This window comes from Notamacropus eugenii, chromosome 2 (genome assembly GCF_028372415.1).
Source record: "Notamacropus eugenii isolate mMacEug1 chromosome 2, mMacEug1.pri_v2, whole genome shotgun sequence".
Lineage (NCBI taxonomy): Eukaryota > Metazoa > Chordata > Mammalia > Diprotodontia > Macropodidae > Notamacropus > Notamacropus eugenii.
In genome coordinates, this window is record NC_092873.1 from 139,413,656 (window position 1) to 139,427,919 (window position 14,264).

Below are 14,264 nucleotides of genomic sequence, written 5' to 3' on the forward strand. Positions count from 1 at the left end.
AAAGATTGCAAACCAATTTCAACTTCGTTGTCTTACAGAGATTTTTAGGCTCAGAGAAATTAAATGACTTGCTTAGGATTTGAACCCAGGTCTTCCTGATCAGTTCTGTGTCACTTTGTCTACTATGTCCACCTACCTAGCAGAATGAAATGAGATATTTGTAAAGTTCTTAGTACATGCCTAGCCTGCAGTAGCCACTGTGTGTAATTCTTATTCTCTTCCTCTCCCCCCATGCCACACTGCCTCTTCTTTAAGCAGTGTTACTTGAAGATGAATCTTTTACTTAATAGCTAGTGCTTCATATTGAATATTATTTGTTGTAATTTTGACTTTTTAAAACAGTTTTTGGAGACAAAGATTTGAGAGAGGGAAGGACTTTTGTCACTCCCAGTCTTTTTGGCTGTGTTTGTCATTGCCCTATTTATATCTGCCAAATCTTCCTAGTAAAATTAATTCTCACTTTGTGTTTATTAAAGAATTAGAATAGAAGACAGGGCAGCAACTGATATCTCATTACCTTCCTTGTTAATTTTTATAACATTCTCTATTATTCTTCAGGTGATAAAGAAGTTAATTCATTTTTTTTCAAATTTTAAACCTTATTCTTCCCTTTTATATTAAGTATATAGTGAGACAGGATGTCAGTTCTTGATTTAAAATAGGATATTTCTCTAATTTCATGGTAATTCAAGGTTTTTGTTTTTAAAATATCTTTTGGAATTAAACCATACCCAAAGGCAATCTTAATAAGATTGGAGAAGGAATAGACATATATGTTTAATATGTCTATTTGGAGAGTTCTCTAAGTTCTTGAATCTCATTTTTCTAGTACCTTGGGATCTGATCTCATTTTTGTATTTATTTAGTCCATAGATGCACCTCACAAACCACCCACACTTTTTTTTTCCTGTACAGTTCTTATCTCATGTTCTTCTCTGGATCCTAATAATATTAACATAATGTGCTAAAGAGACTCTGGTTTTGTTTTGTTTAATATTTTGTGGATTATAATTGAGTAGTCCATTTCTTGTCTCATTCTGGCTAAATGACAGGCCCACTTTCTTTTCTGGTCCTGTATTTCCTTAATGATATTGTTTAAGCTATTTCTTTTTTTTCCCCCACATTTATTAATTTATTCATTTTAAATTTTCAACAATCATTTCCATAAGTTCCAAATTTTCTCCCTCTCCTACCTCCTTCCCCAAGACAGCATGCAATCTTATATGGGTTCTAAACATGCATTCCTATTAAACACTTTCACATTAATCATGTTACATAGAAGAATTAAAATAGTGGGAGAAACCATGAGAAAAACAAAACATAACAAAGAGAAAAATAATCTGCTTCATTCTGTGTTCCTAATCTGTAGTTCTTTCTCTGGATATGGATGACATTTTGCATCATGAGTCCTTTGGAAATGTTTTAGATCCTTGCATTGCTGTAAAGGGCTAAGTCTATCAAAAACAGCCCTAGCACACTGTGGCTGTTACTGTGTATAATGTTCTTCTGATTCTGCTCACTTCACTCAATGAGCCTCAGTGAACCTCAGACACTTGACACTCACTACCTGTGTGACCTTGGGCAAGTCACTTAACCACAATTGCCTCATCCTGGGTCATCTCCAGTCATCTTGATGAATATCTGGTCACTGGATTCAGATGGCTCTGGGGGAGAAGTTAGACTGGTGACCTGCACAGCCCTCCCTCACTCAAAACAAAGTCAAGTGCAAGTCATGTCATTATTTCTCTGATGGCATGGTCTTCTCCAGCAACAAAGGACAAACGCACAAACACACACGCGCACACACACACACACACACACACACACACTTCACTGAGCATTAGTTAATATAAGTCTTTCCAGGTTTTTCTGAAGTCCACCTTATTCAGCCATTCCTCAGTTGATGAACCATCACCTCTTCTTAAGCTATTTCTTCACCTTCATTGAGGTAATATATATTTCAGGCTCCTTTTGCCCGTCATGTATTCTCTCCATTGGTGTTTGTGGTCATATGCACATTCAGTTCTTTTAAGATTGTAGTATTTCAGAATTTACAACCAATATACCATCATCAAGAGAACGTTTTTCATTGAAAAGGTAAGATTTTGTGTAGGAAAACAACACAGGAAATTGTGTGGGAAAACAACATGTTAAAAGTACTGTGTAATTTTTCAGATACAATTTGACCAATTCTTTTCCTACTACTAAGTTCTGGGTGCTTGCCCTCCTTGAGGACAGGGACTTTTTCATCTTTCTCTTTGAATCATCAACAGCTCCTTGGTACATAATAAATGCCTATTAGTTGATGATTCAGAATTATAAAACTTAAAAATTGTTAATTCTGTATCATCTATTCTTAATTGTTGAATACTATCACACATACATTTTCTTCAGTATTTTTAATTATAGGCATAGTGTTTTTTTTAATTAGTTATTGGACTATATAAATTATTTTGCATTTGACATTCTAGCCATGTGGTGTCATTGCTTTCCAGATTTTGCTTTCTGAAATAACTAAGTCACATACTTAAAATGGACCTTATAAACATTGGCCTGTTTCCTAACAGTGTATTTTTGTGTTATAGAGTAAATAATTTCTTTCTCCTCCTATTTGGTCTAGAGAGGTAATGAGACTGATTTAAATAACAGGTCTGACAAAATGCAAAATATTAGAATGATCTGCTGCTTTTTCTAAAGTGTCTTATTATTTAGGTTATCTCTAGCAATATAATCACCAAGCAGTTCGTAAGCTCCTACTGTGTGCCAAGTATTGTACTAGATACTTGAAATAAAAGATATAAGTGAAACGATCACTGCTCTCACATTACTTCACAATCTCCTTCAAGTCAAAATATATGACAACATGATAGAGCAGAAAAACACTGATTTTGGAGGCTAAGGCCTTGAGTTGAACTCTCTCTTCTGATAATACATATGTGATCTTGGACGAGGCACTTGGTCTAAATCTTAGTTTCCTCATCTGTGGAATGAGGATAGTGGATTAAATAGGTCACTAAGGTTTCTTCCAGTTCTAGATCTGTGATCCTATGTTTTTGGAGATCTTTTTGATTATCCTTTTGATGTTCCTTTTGTGAAACAAAGTAGTTTCTAAAAATAGTTTAATTCCTGGTACTTAAATAGGTCATGATTAATACCATTAAAATCTGTCGGTAAGAATTATTTACCTGCTAGCCTAAGTAGTATTGTACATAGATAGTTCTTTTTGTTTTAAACACATTTAATTTTACACCAGGTTGTTACATTGATTAGCCTTGCTAAGGAAACATTCTGCTGCTAGTTTCAGCTTTTGTGTATGTTGTACTCAGTAAAGAAATAACAGTACAAGTGTCTGAGGCCAGAATGAATTCAGGAAAGATGAGTCTTCCTGACTCCAGGCCCACCATGACCACAGGTCCACTGTGCTACGTAAGTGCCCTGATCACCAAAAACACTCATGTCATCTTAAAGTATGTTGAGAGAAACTGTATAATAATGTGGAAGTGATAACCTTACTATATAAACTGTACTGTGGTTAGCCCACCCCTGAAGTATTATGTTCATTCCTGGATGTTACGTTTTAGAGAGGGCATTGATAAACTGGACAATGTCAGAGGAAGGCAGGCATTCAGGACGATGAGGGATTTCATATGAGGATAAGTAGAAGGAACTACAGCAGTTTTAGGGAAGGGACATGATAGTTGTCTTCAAATATTTAAAGGACTATCATACCTGTTAACTTGTTCTTCTGAACTTTAGAAAACAAACTGCAAAGAGGTAAATATAACAGAGAACTTCCTGACATTTAGAGATAACCAGAATTATAAGACTCCTTCAGAAGGTAGTGGGTTCTCCCTCAGTTAAGAAAAGACCACATCTCAAAATATTGCTTTGAAGATTGTCAGTAAGCTATAAGTTTGACCAAATGATACCTGACCTACTCCAGCCCTGAAATTTGGCGAAATATGATTGCACGAGGTGTCAGTATAATGGGAACATCAAACTATAAATGACTTTCAGACTCTTCCCTAGTTTTGTTTTTTATAAGTAAGTGAGATTAGACAATCATGGTGCTGGGTATCTAGAGGAGATTAGGAAAGAAAGGGGTTAGGAGTACTCTCGACATACTTTACCCTACTTCACAATATTGCCTAAGGCCTTAGCTTAATTCACAGAGCAATAAAAACTCTATACATGGCTGAGGTACTTTGTGACAGTGTGCAAGTGCCCCTTCGAACTTGTATTGCCAAGGCACAGCACTGACAGCAGCTATGAATATGCTGGTGTAGTTCTGAACCACAAAGTGTAACAGACTCTCCATATAGAAGGCAGAAGAAAAACATTTATTCAGACACCAGAAAGCCAATTCCATCATAGTAACCAAAAAGTCAATACACATTAGCACTGCAGGAGACACCATTCCCAAGTCTCCCCTCCCCATGTCTGGCCTTCCTACAAACAAACACTCACAACCCTAGTTGTCTGCCTGTCTGTATCCTCTCTCCTCTGCTCTAACTGCTCTCACCAACTTCCTCCCAGCTCTGCTCCACCCTTCCTGTTCCACCTGTTCAACAAGCTCCTTCCACCTCATGTAACTTAGGTTTCCATGTGATTTAAGCAGGTCACATGGGCCTATTAATGGGTGGAAAAGATCTTCAAATTAAGTAAAAATACATTAACAATACAGAACTATGACTAGAACTCTAAGCATAGCCTTCTTTCAGAACCCTTCACATGTGTTTGTTTTCATATTCTTATAATATTTTGATCAATGGGAGTCCATTGATACTATTTCTTGTCATTTGAAGTTAGTATAAATATCATTTTGCTGTATTTTGATTATAGGCTAATTGTATTTTTAAGAGTTTACAACTATTTCGTTTGCCTAAAATTGTTCTATATTTGATTAACAGTAACTCTTGGGATTTTTCAGGTACGCAGGTTTTCTGAAGCATTTTTCTGTTTTGAACATCCAAGGCAAGCAGCCCTTGCCTATCAAGAACTCCAGTAAGTAGCACAAAACAGAAAATACTACAAAAGTGATATTAATTTTCTTTGCCTGGAGGTTGTGTCTCACTGAGTCAGTGATATTTTTCACTAAATATACAAAAGAGGGAGTCTGTGAGAAATCAAATTCCAGAAAAATTCTATCTCTCCAGTCAAGTCACTCAAATGTATAGAAATCTGATGTGAAGCCCCATTCTTAGTTGAAGATCCATGGCTGACCTGACCAGTTAAAGCCTTCATTTTCCCAGTGCTACATTTACTTGATATTTTTATGGATGTCTTATCCTGCTAGAGCAAAAAAGAAGCCCCTTATTTTCACAACATGTGGATCCTCGTACTTATATCTTTGTCTCCTGCAAATAGGCTGTCACTAGCCTCTAGTATCAAACATGTGTCTAGTTTTAATATCCAAAGGAAATTAGTTTCATTTTTCCTGTTAATTATGTGTTGGTATGATCATGTATGGTATGCTAAAGCATTTTTTAAAGCACTTCCTACGTGCAAGCACCATGGTAAGGGCTAATGATAACAAATATAAACAAGCAAGACAGTTCCCACCATCAAAGAGGTTACATTCTAATGGAAAAACATAAAGGAGAATTAAAAGGGGCACATGCGAGTTAGCATAATTCAGAAATTTCCAAGAAGTGACTGTGAAAGTCTGGTTCCAGAAAAGAGAAAGTGAAAAGCTCATCTATCAGAGCTCAGAATCCCAGAGGCAGAGTTGAGAGTTCCACTGGAGGGAGGTAGGGAATATGGCTGAAGATCACGCAACCAACAAGTCAAGTAGGAGGTTATTGGATTTAGGAAGCCTATGGAATATCTAGTTCAAAATACCCAGTAGGCATTTGGTGATATAGTAGATCAGAGGGGTGAAGCTCTCCAGCCTACCCCGTAAAACTCTTAGTTCACTAGAACTAGATGAAAACTCTGAGCAAATACCTCGTGCTTTCCTACTTTTTCTCACACTATCCCTTTTCACTACCATTTTTCTCTGTTTAAATAGAGTAGAAGCAATTGGTGCATTGTTTTAGCTTATTAATGCTGGCATCAAACAATATAAATGTGTCTTTATGTGATTCTCTTATGTATGCTTCGCAGAAAATTAGATAGGTCTAATCCCTTAAACCTACTTAGAGTTGGGAAAATTGATATGCTAAGACCAATAATGCCAACATAGATTTATACATAAAAATAATGCAGAACAATAAACATAGTAATGATAACTGGAATTTTTGTAGTACATTTAAATTTACAAAGTATTTTACAAATATTAGCTCATTTTGTCTTCATAACTTGAGAGGTAAGTATTATTATTAGCACCCCTTCATTTTACAGATGAGAAGGCAGAGGCAGACAGTAGTTAAGTGACTTGCCTTGCCTAGAATGACATAGCTAGTTAGTCTATCTGAGACTGTATTTAGACTCGTATTCCTGAGTCCAGGACTGACACTCTATCCACCATACCTAGCTGCCTAGTAAAGCAGAATATAATTTTAAAAGTTAAGTATATTTTATGCTGATTTGTTATATCTAGCTTCTACGTCCTAGGATTGAGGTATTTATTTTCCACATGATGTTTTTAGTAAAGGAACATAAACTTACCAGCACTAAGTTTCCTCTTTATTGGTTTTATATAGACAAAAGGTGAATAACCTTTTACCTTAACTAAAAGATAAAGGGGATCCTCACTCTAGCCCCGACCTGTACTCCTCACTTTCCACAGAGTTGTGCCATTAAGTTGTGCCACTTTTGAAAGTAACTGAGTTACTTTCATACATTTTTTTCCCTTGGGACCATGGAAAGTCTAGAGGCAGGAATTGAATTTATTGGCTTTATATTACATTACTGACTAACAGTTTATATTTTTCAGTGCTCAGAGTCATCTACAGATGTGCACAGCTATCAAAAACACTTCCTTCTGCAGCTCTCTTCCACCCCTTCCTATTGAATGTAGTGAACTCGATGGAGACCTCAATTCATTACCTATAATCTTTGAAGATAGGTATTTAGATTCTGTTACTGAAGGTAAGTATAACTGGACTAAAATGTGTATGCAAGCCAGGAATGATTTTTAAAATATGTTCATTCATAATGCACGTAAAAACTTTGTTCATTTTAAAACATTTTTCCCTCTGGTTTACATTTATTTTGAGGGTATTTGAAAGTTATATGCAGAAAAAATACATCTTAATCATTTGAGTTCTCTTGTTTTAAACCTGAATCTCTTTTTCTTTGGATAAAAGACTTAGATGCACCCTGGATGGGAATTCAGAATCTTCAGAGATCAGAGTCCAATAGAATGGATAAGTATGAGACTGAAGAAAGCCCTGTAACTGGACTTTCTAGCCCAGAGTTGAAAATCAGACCTGCTGGTGCCTCCAATATATTGTATACAGAAGGTGAAAAGCAGCTCACAAAGTCTCTAAAAGGAAAAAATGAAGATTCAAATAAATCCAAGGTTAAGGTTACTAAACTGATGAGAACTATGAGAACTGAAAACACCAAAAGAGTAATAAGACAAAACTCTAAGGACTCTGTGGTTTTGGTAGGCTACAAATGTTTGAAAAGTACAGCATCAGAGGACCTCTTTAAATGTTCTGAAGGCAAGCCTTCACATAGCCAAAAGGAGGGTCTGGATCCCACAATCAGGGGATTTAATTATGAGACAAAGACCTGCACCAGACAGACAAGTCAAAAAGAAGTTGGCTTTTTGTCAGCTGACACAGACAGAACTGAACAAAAGCCTACAAAAATTGAAAATATACAGCCAAACCAATTTTCCTCTTTGAACTTTGGCAGCCTAAATCTTTGTGCAAATTTGTCCATTTCAGGTAAACTTGATATCTCCCAGGACGATAATGAAATTACACAAGTGGATCACAGTCTGGCATCTGGAGGGTCCTCGGACGTTTGCCATGATCGTCAAACAACTGAATCAACAGGAGTTAGGACAATTGAAGTCAAACCAAGCAGTAAAAATCCTTTCAGGGGAGAGAAAGTAACTGTCTCAGTAGGGCTATGGACAGAATCGCAGCAAGATGAAATATTTTTGGATAATTCTCAGTTACCCAACTTTCAGTCTATAGAAGCTAGTGATAAATTTAAATCTATAGAAGAAGGATTAGTTTCTGAAAAGGAAATTGTACAAGAAACAAAGTGCCGATATGTTGGAGATTCTTTAAGTAAATTAAAAAGTAATCCATCTGGTCTTTCTGCAAGAGAATATCATATTGCAGTAAGTACAGATACAATTAAGTTACCAGATGTTAATGTCACATATGCCTCCTCTAGATTTTCAGATTCAGGTGTTGAAAGTGAACCAAGTTCTTTTGCAACACATCCAAATCCTGATGTAATATTTGAAACCATACAAGAAAAAGGTGCTAATAATGAAAGAATGTATTCTCAGCTTTTGCTAAAACCAGATTCTAACATAAAAATTTCATTAGAAAGTCATTGTACAGAGAGTACAAGTGCTTTAAGTGAAATACAGTCATCCTTGACATCCATAAATTCTTTACCCTCGGATGATGATGAACTGTCACCTGATGAAAATTCTAAGAGATCTGTTGTACCTGAGTGCCATCTAAGTGATAGTAAAACTGTGTTAAATTTAGGAATGATTGATTTGCCAAAATACAGTAATGACAAAAAGTCAAATATTATTTTGCAGCAGCAGAGTGTTGTATTTTCAGGACTTTCAGACACTGAGCCTGTAACTATACATTCCTTACATTCAAGTATAAGAGATCCATTGCAGGTGGTTGCTTCAGTTGAAGATACCTCTAGTAGCCACAGTTCACAGGCAAACTCTAACATGGTAGGTAAGGACTCTCAGAGTGCTAATGAACCTTTTATCTCCACAGAGAAAGTGACTTCACTAAAGTCAAAACTTATTTATTTGGGAGCTACTTGTGGTGATACAGGTTCAGTTTCTAATAATGCAGAGTTTAGTGAAGATAGACCTCACGAAGAAAACTTAGACCTCAAACAAATGGTTGCAGAATTACCAATAGTTAAAAAGGAAGCTCATGCAGGCACAAATGACCTTTCTTCAGCCAGCAGTACTGATATGGTAAAACAAGGGCTTGTGGAGAATTATTTTGGTTCTCAAAGTAGTACGGATATTTCTGATACGTGTGCTATTGACCACAGCAATCCAGTAAGCCCTCAGAAGGAGATTTCTGAAAAAGACATGATTAATCCTCAACAGGAGGAAGAGGAGGAAGAGCAGGATCAAGAAATGGTTCAAAATGGGTATTATGAGGAAGCAGATGATTCAGTTTTGGATGGAGTACTAAGTGCTCACCTTGAGAACATTCATGGGCTAGCAGAAGAGAAATTTCTCCATGCTGAAAGAATAAACAGTGAATATCTGAGGGATGGCATAAATATGCCTGCTGTGTGTACTCCTGGTTGTTTGTCTTTCCCATCTGCACCAAGAGAGTCTCCTTGTAGTGTTAAGTGCTCTTCTAAAAACAAATTTGACGCAATCACGAAACAACCAAGCAGCACTTCATACAGCCCTACTTCATCAATGTCCTGGTATGAAAATTCACCCAAACCTCAAATACAAGCGTAAGTAATAGAACAATAGTATATTTCTTTAAATACCTTTATGGAGCTGCTTAAATGTGAACTTTTAAAGGAAAGAGATTAGAGATCATGAGAGTCAGTGTGCTGAAATGCAGTACTTACTGAATTAAATTAGTTAATAGATGTGTGAAGGATTGACAGTCCTCATGCCTTAGCCAGCTACATCCTATGAGACTTAGGAAGGAATCATTTTCCTACCTTAGTACATAAGTTTCTCATATTTACTTCCAGAAATGGCCAGCAGACCAAAATAACATTTTTAAAAATTTTTATTCTTAGAGAACAAAAATAAATTTACAATAAAACATAAAAGTATGATAGTTTAAATTCTGGAAAGTAGAAAATGTGTTCCTAAATGCACTGGATAAGGAAGACCTGTTTTGTACTGTAGTTTATGTATTAAAAACAGCTTTAAAATATTTCCCCATGTAGCTGCTACCTGAGAAGGAGAGGCAAGTGTAGTATGTCTCTTAAAGACACACCTGTTGCTCCCATGGTCATTGATTGGTCTTCTCTTGATATAAGCAAGCCATTTCTACCTAAGAATAAATGTTCCAGTGGTGATTTTATGGGTGGTTAAAACTACATTTTCACTATTCAAAACTAGCAGTTTTTTCTACCCACTCTACACTAGAGAGAAACCAAGTATTCTGAACAGACCTAAAGATTAAAGAAATTTCCTGCCGCTGTAGCAAGCAAAGAAATGACCAGGAAGTTCCAGGAAGTATATAAATTAGCTGAGAAGAAGGATCAGGGAGACAAGTAGAATATCTATCACAGCTTAATATAAGGAGAAAGCTTGAAAAGATCAGGACAGCAGTTAAAGTCAAATACTTGAACAGTGTTCCTAGATGAGCTGATTTTTTTCTGCTTTAATAACATATTTAGCTATTATTTCACCAACACAAACACCCTGAATAACAACAACTAAGATTTACATAACACTTTTAAGGTTTACAAAGCTATTTATGAATCTTATCTCATTTTATCTTCTTCACAGGCCTGGGAGGTAGGTATTAACACTGTTTTACAGATGAGGAAAGTGAGGCAGATGTGGGTCAAGTGACTTACATGCCCAGAGTCACACAACCTAATGTCTGAAGGAAGATTTGAACTGAGGTCTTCCAGATTCCAAGTCCTGTGCTCTATTCACTGTGCCACCTCGCTGCCTCTAAGATAAAGACAGTATTGTCCCACAAATAAGTATTTGTACATTTTGGTATTTTGTTTATCAGGACTAGATTAAATATTCTGTTACTCCCAAAATTAGTATTATGAAGAGAATTAAACTCATACTTCCCTATCTTTGTTATTATATTGCACGTAGTAGAGCATAATAAATGTTTGTTGAATTGACAAATGACCAGAAGCCAATCTGCAGTTCTGTCATGACCATGATGCAAAAAATACTTCATTCTGTGAGCATTTTGTGACAGTAAATGCAAGTTCATAAAATACTATCATACTTGTAAACCGCTCAAATTATTAAAGAAACACTAGTGTACCAGAGAGCTATGTAGCATGCGTTCCCCATCTTCTAAGTTCAAAAAGCCATTTCTGTGGTTTTGAAGATAGCCATAATCTTCCATGAGATCCATCACGCTCCCTAAGTCATTTACCAGTCATCTACAAAATTTGGATCCTCCTTTTATATACTCAGGACAAGTAGGTAGGCAATAACCAATGTTTGTTTAATTGTAATACAAATTGGTTGTGATTTCCAATCTGTTGATCAAAGATAAATATTCTGTGATAACATTTAGAGTATACAGTCCCTAAGAGATTGATTTATCATACCTCTAACTATCACTATCAAATGCTCATATTGCAACAGTCCCCTTGCCTCACAAGGTTTGTTCCAACCATTCATTGTTGTAAGGAAGATAGATACACAACAGCCTCACCTAGATATTGTACCTATGAGATTTGAAGAACAGGTATATATATGTAACACATGAGCTTTCAGCATTTTCATACTTCAATTGTCTCTCCCAAGCTTTCTTCTGAAATTTTAATTAGAAATTAATTTTAGTATGGCCTCACTGCTGGTGTTATCCTTAAATGATTTCCCTTTTGAATTCACTATATTTGATTAGAATTAGAATTTTCCAAAAAGAAAAGAAAAGATTGTTGGCAAAATACTTAATATTATATAATTATTTTTCTAAAAGTCTTCTAGATTTACTTTGCAATTCCATAGACCCAATGTATTTTCTTCCTGGTACTGAAAATATAATACACTATTATTAAGTATTAATTTATATATTTTGCTTCAGTTTCCTTCAGGCAAAGGAAGAATTAAGACTGCTTAAGCTACCAGGATTTATGTATAGTGATGTTTTCCAGCTGGCTTCCTCAATACCTTATTTCAGCATGGAAGAGGATGATGGTTCAGAAGATGGAATACATCTCATTGTCTGTGTCCATGGTTTAGATGGTGTGTGCAACCACTGATACAAATATTTAGTCCCATTAATAGTGAAGATGATAATTTTCTTGTATTATTTGCTCTCTGATTGAAGAAAAGGATTCTTAAATTGTTTAAACAGATATAATAATGATGCCTTTATAAAATCTATTCAGTCTAATAGAAGCATGCTTGCCATTTTATATATAAATAGTAATACCACAGTGATTGGATATCATTGGAAAGGGACTTGAGAAAGACAGTCCACTGGGTTTCAGGCAATTAGATAGCCTGGTAGGTTAAAGTACTGGACTTGGAGGTAGGAAGGTGGCTAAATTCAAACCTGCTTCAGCACCTACTGGGTATGTGAGCCTGGACTGGTCATATAAACTTTGCATTTTCCCAGTCTTAAAATGAGGATAATATTGGCATCTACCTCACAGGTTCATTGTTAGGTCAACTGTGATAACATGTGAAATGTTTTATAAATCTTAAAGTACTATCAAGTATTATTAGCACATTAATTTTCCTTTCAGTCATTTTGGATTAGCATCTTGTTCAGATGTATTTCTTAGCTTAACAAAGGACATTAAACATATTTGTCTATTTTTGATGACTCAGTCAACATTATTAACATACTATCTTTTTATTAAACTATATTAGAAAACTAATTTCTGCATCCACTTTTGAATTGGTTTTTTCCCTATCTTAACCATCTGTCAGCTTTCACTTCAAACTGTAGTCAACAAGCTACCTCTGACAGAACCCAAGCATATTCAAATGTGCCTTTTCTAATTTGTTGTGATATAGGAAACTAGATAACCAAGACTTAATTACAGGTTGATTAATTATAATGACCAACATTGGTACTGGAAGATAAATAAAACTTGGTGGAGAGCAGGTGAACTGTGTGGGTTATATCACTTACACTGTCAGGCATGGTCACTATATTCACTGATTTCGTTTTACTATTTTTCGGTATTACAAAGTCAGATTCAGTTGTCTGTGATATAAAATCAAAAGACATCAATAAAACAAAATATATCAAAACTTTTAAATTCAACTTCTGTACATTCAAGATTGCTAAAAATCTGATCTCAAGATAAGTGGAATGTTACTGTATTACAAAGTACTTAATTTTTTTTATGCTTAATTAAGTCAAAACTCTGTTCTTTAAAGATATACCTCAGTTCCCATGATAAATAGATGCTTTTCCTTTAGCTGATAATTTACCCGTCAAATATTTGAACTAAAAAGCTAAGGAAACACTCTGATGGAAATTTGTATGGACATCAGTAGGCCTTACAAAATAGATCAGTTAGGGGTTGTTCATACTACAAAATAATTTTTCATTTTGTAAAAGGATGTACCACAAGTTTCCTTTATTGCTATTTTCAAGTTCACTTTGCTGTGTTTCTTGAAATAATAAACACTTACACATTTTAAATTTCATACCATATGGTTGACTTCATAGATTAGAAGTAAGAAACATTTAATCTAGACCTGGTTACTTTATGTCCTTTTACCTATAAATCTCTTCCCCCACCCAAAAAAAAAATACAAAACCAAACCCCTCTGTTTTGTATTAAAACCTTTAAACTCCTTAAACTGAAAAGAGTTTTGTTACCAGAGTTTTTGATACTTACTTGCTACATATTTTAACATTAAGCTCATCACTGCATCCCAGGCCATCTCCAGTTGTTTTGATTTTTCTCTTGCCACTGAACTTTTATAACTCTGGAAGAGGGAGTGAGGCTGACAGCTTTGCGCATCTCTACCTCACTTAAATCCAATTCACACTTGAGTCAGGATATCAACCCATGATGTCATTGGTTGTCTTTGAAAATGGACAGACAACAACAACAGCAGGAACCTGCTTTCTGCAGATACTTGCCTGAGGACTTTTTGAAACTAGAAAAAACAGTAAATATTCATAATTTTTTTTATAGATTCAAGTTGTGGATGCTATTTCACCTCTTGTCTAGATCGAGATAGTCAGCTGGAAAGACAGTTCATAGATTTGGTCCATTACTACAGATATCTCAGACTGACACTCCATGTTAATGAAAAATTGAGTCCAAAATTGAAGAGAAAGGCATAATAAGGTTAGAAATTTGGGAAATTTCATGATGCTTCTAATGGCTACAAAGTCACAAAAATTAATTTAATTAAAATATCTTTAGTTTTAACCCTAGGTGGAATGTCCAATGCCATACGGAACATATTTTGACAGATGAGCTTTTCTACCCAGTAT

The 14,264-nt window shown here is 35.4% G+C and overlaps 1 protein-coding gene across 6 annotated transcripts in view; it reads left to right on the forward strand.

Annotated features, from left to right (window-relative positions):
* Nucleotides 1-14,264, forward strand: part of FAM135A (family with sequence similarity 135 member A) — a 127,901-nt gene that overhangs the window by 86,886 nt on the left and 26,751 nt on the right. For 3 of the 6 annotated variants that reach the window (XR_011974352.1, XM_072642570.1, XM_072642571.1), the window contains 4 exons: nucleotides 4,931-5,004; nucleotides 6,878-7,032; nucleotides 7,251-9,585; nucleotides 11,880-12,040. Coding sequence is in view for 5 of the 6 variants with exons in the window: in XM_072642570.1 (XP_072498671.1) it covers nucleotides 4,931-5,004; nucleotides 6,878-7,032; nucleotides 7,251-9,585; nucleotides 11,880-12,040 (2,725 nt within the window). In the remaining variant the exon portion in view is untranslated. The remainder of the gene's footprint in view (nucleotides 1-4,930; nucleotides 5,005-6,877; nucleotides 7,033-7,250; nucleotides 9,586-11,879; nucleotides 12,041-14,264) is intronic. The other 3 variants (XM_072642572.1, XM_072642573.1, XM_072642574.1) reach the window with 2 other exon arrangements.